The sequence below is a fragment of the Rhipicephalus microplus genome, chromosome 10 (assembly GCF_043290135.1).
Source record: "Rhipicephalus microplus isolate Deutch F79 chromosome 10, USDA_Rmic, whole genome shotgun sequence".
In the NCBI taxonomy this organism is placed as follows: domain Eukaryota; kingdom Metazoa; phylum Arthropoda; class Arachnida; order Ixodida; family Ixodidae; genus Rhipicephalus; species Rhipicephalus microplus.
In genome coordinates this window covers 87,273,282-87,276,657 of record NC_134709.1, presented here as the reverse complement: position 1 = coordinate 87,276,657, position 3,376 = coordinate 87,273,282, and the positions used below count along the sequence as shown (strand labels likewise).

Sequence of the window (3,376 nt, the reverse complement as noted above, 5' to 3'; positions counted from 1 at the left end):
GATTATTTCGTCCATAGTTATGCAAGCGATTTCCTGTTTGACCACCAAAGCAACGCCTCCTCCTCTGCAGCCTCGATCACGTCTAACCATTTTATGAGTTGGAGGAACTATTTCAGAATCTTGAATGTCCGGAGTTAGCCAGGTCTCTGTAATTGCTATGATTTGGGGATCATAGGTAAATATGATTTCTTCAAGCTCGTGAACTTTATTCACAATGCTCCTAGAATTAAGGAGAACAACTCGCAATTGTTTGTGATCGGGTTTTTGTCGCGGTTACGTTGCGGGCGGATACATTTCAGGCAATCCTTCTGCTCATCCCATTCGTATATATCATCCTCCACTCTCAGCTTATTGTAATCGAGCGATACTTTGCGACCTTGCGCCCTGAAATCATTGGAATGAGACCAGAGTTTGCTGCGCTTTGCTATAGTGGCCTTGCAGAAGTCATGGTTTACCGAGATTTTTGTTCCTTTCAGTTTGTGACAGTTTTTTAACACTTTAAGCTTCTCGTTGTAGTCAAAAAAATTCATTATTACCGGTCGCACTTTATCGTGGCGTTTTTTCCCAACCCTATGTACTCTTTCCACAGAGTTAACAACCACTCCGAGTTTATCCCCTATCAGTTCCTCGATTATCTTCTTTCTTAATTCTGTAGCATTTTCACGACCCGGTTCAGGAAAACCAAAAATAACAAGATTGCGGCGTCTGCTTCTATCTTCTAAATCATCCAGACGCCTTTGATGTAGTTGAAGATTAACTTTCAACGCTGTAACTTCAGTCTGCAGTGCCTTGATCTCTACTTTCTGTTCTTTTATTGCTACCATAACATCGTCCATTCGGGCATTAACCGTAGATTCTAGCTTATCGTGAGCCGTAGCTAAATTTTCGATTTTTGTTTTCAATTCTTCCTGGGAAGCAAGCATAGTGTTCATCATTTTTATGAGATCGTCTGTATTAGGCCCGGGATTCTGCTCAACATCCCCCGCAAGAAGAATCAAAATGACCGTCCATGCGTCCACAAAAAGACATGCACAAGTCGCCGGGCACGGCAGAACCACAATTCCTCTACAATCGCTACGAAAGCTGGTATAAAAGTGTTTGTCACCAACCTGGGCGAAAAATACAGAAGGGTATAGCGATGTTGCCATTGCGGTCCCGCCGTGCCCTCTGAAGAAGTCGTTGATGCGGTTGTTTTTATATGCTTGAGCAGGGGGCGTTGTTTCCAAGAAGTTGGATTCCGGTGACGTCATGTGCTGCGTCCACGGGATAGACCAGTCGGAGTTCACTGTTGGTGAATCCAGGCTGCAGTTGTCATTCTTCGGTGTGAATGACACGTGCTGAGCAAGGGCGCACAGCGTAACCTGGGCGAAAAATACAGAAGGGTATAGCGATGTTGCCATTGCGGTCCCGCCGTGCCCTATAGATCTAGATATCCAGGGCGTATATATCGGGTACAAAGTTTCGCAAACAAAATAAACACATATTTTTAAATTTATTCCAAAGGACTTTAACATCGTGTTCATTGAAATTTGGCCAGTTATTTTCCAAATACTCAGTAATGGCAGTGTCATTAGCTTTCGCAAAGTCTTTCACATTTTTGAGAGCTGGGCAACTTTTTGGATTTTTGTAATGAAGGGAAATGGATGCAAAAACAATTTTGTGATCTGAGAAAGCGTGTTCCACAGACACGTGGTACTTTTCGAAAGATCTGGGCAGGAGAACAAGGTCAAGTAGAGAGGATGAATTGCCACAAACTCGGGTTGGTTGCTGAACTATTTGAACAAGGTTGTGTGAAAACATAATGTACAGAATGTCGTCACTGTGACGAGAATCGGGTCTTGTTTTCATGCGGTCCCAATCAAAGTTGGGCAGATTAAAATCCCCTAGGACGAAAAGCTTATTTTTACTGAAAGAGGTCAAATGAGATCGCAAATTTGTGTTAGCTTGCGTGTGCGGGTCCAAGACAGCCGATGAATATTCTTGTATTGGTAATACGTACGTTTCACATGCAGTCATTTAGGTTCGCTGGATGCCTTAGCGAGTGCCCATTTTGGGTAGCTTAGTACTTTCAAAGCCTTTTTCTCAGTATACGACAGGTTTGTTCTATCAGATGTGATGATAAGACCAAGGGGCGTATACTGCGAGACAAAGGACAAGAATTGATTGCCTAGGTTGTATTGGATATTTAATGGATCCGTTTTGCGGGTTATGGTTATCGCCCCATTTTTTTTCGCGGTAAAGGTAATCTGTCATTTTGTGTACCAAACTTGAATCTTAGATAAAGAGTTATTTAAAAGAACCTGGTCACTGGAAGCGTTGACTACTTTAAAGCACGCAGGCATCTGTGAAAAGCTTTAGATTTGCTGGAATGTCACGGGTGGAATTATTGACACATACTGGAAAGAGACCCAAGGACGGATCCATGAGGTATGCCGGATTTAAGCGGCGCGGACGGCGAGTTGATACCCCCGTCCGTAATATCGCGCCCGGTGAATATTGCTCGCAATTTCAAAGCCTGACTTGAGATGCGTTAGTTTATTAGTACTTAATAACTAATAAGTCGATAACTATAACTTCCATGTAACTTGTAGAACTCGAGAATGTGCTGTAAATTGAGGCCTCTATATGGTATTTACACTAAATGTTCGAAAACGTGCACTTCGTCCTTTTTAACATTACCCTGTTGATGTGCTATACTATCAATCTTTACCTCAATGAACCCTAAATATTGTTTCGCGGGGTCCTAAAAGTGCCTTCCATTGGAATCCTCTCTTTTCACGCGTACCCTGTTTCAAACTTTACGTGGCACCGTAGAGTACACCATCTCAACCATAGATGGAGCTACAAGGGCCTGACAGCTCTCACACCCCGAACAAAACTGGCCAGGGAACTTTTTTTTTACCACGCGATTCAAACACGCTCTATACCATCATGAACTAGATATATGCCAGTACCTAAATCCCAGAAAGCAATTGGATATTTTCAAGCACGGCTCCACGGTAGCGATTCAAATGCGGTAAAACAGCCGATATTTCCGAGAGCGCCCATAGGCGCTGAATTATCTTTTAATAAGCTGGGGAACTCGCACTATTACAACCACGACACTATAACTCCGGCAAAACAAAGATTCATACAGTTGCTACTTGAATCCGGGAAAGCAATGAGAAAATCGAAAAGGGGGAGGAATTATCGTTTTGCTCTCCGGTCCGATAGAGTGACGCGGGGCACCGACCCCACCATGCGGGAAAGCGCGCCTCCTGCTCATGGGCCGGAAATCCTGGGGACGACTCACGTTACATAAACGTTTCTTTACTAAAATCGGATCTTAGCCTTACCACACTTGCCATGCGCAGGCGACATACTCGACTATCGTTCT

At 43.6% G+C, this 3,376-nt stretch overlaps 1 protein-coding gene across 1 annotated transcript; it reads right to left on the bottom strand.

Moving 5' to 3' along the window:
• Positions 1 to 209: 209 nt before the first annotated feature.
• LOC119177400 (uncharacterized) lies at positions 210 to 1,259 on the bottom strand. The gene has a single exon (XM_037428880.2). It carries the CDS (start codon positions 1,248 to 1,250, stop codon positions 210 to 212), a length of 1,041 nt encoding a protein of 346 aa, XP_037284777.2. The 5' UTR covers positions 1,251 to 1,259.
• Positions 1,260 to 3,376: the final 2,117 nt, after the last annotated feature.

Coding starts and splice junctions, on each gene's coding strand:
- LOC119177400 (XM_037428880.2), bottom strand. CDS start 1,250: ATGACGTCACCGGAATCCAACTTCTTGGAAACAACGCCCCCTGCTCAA.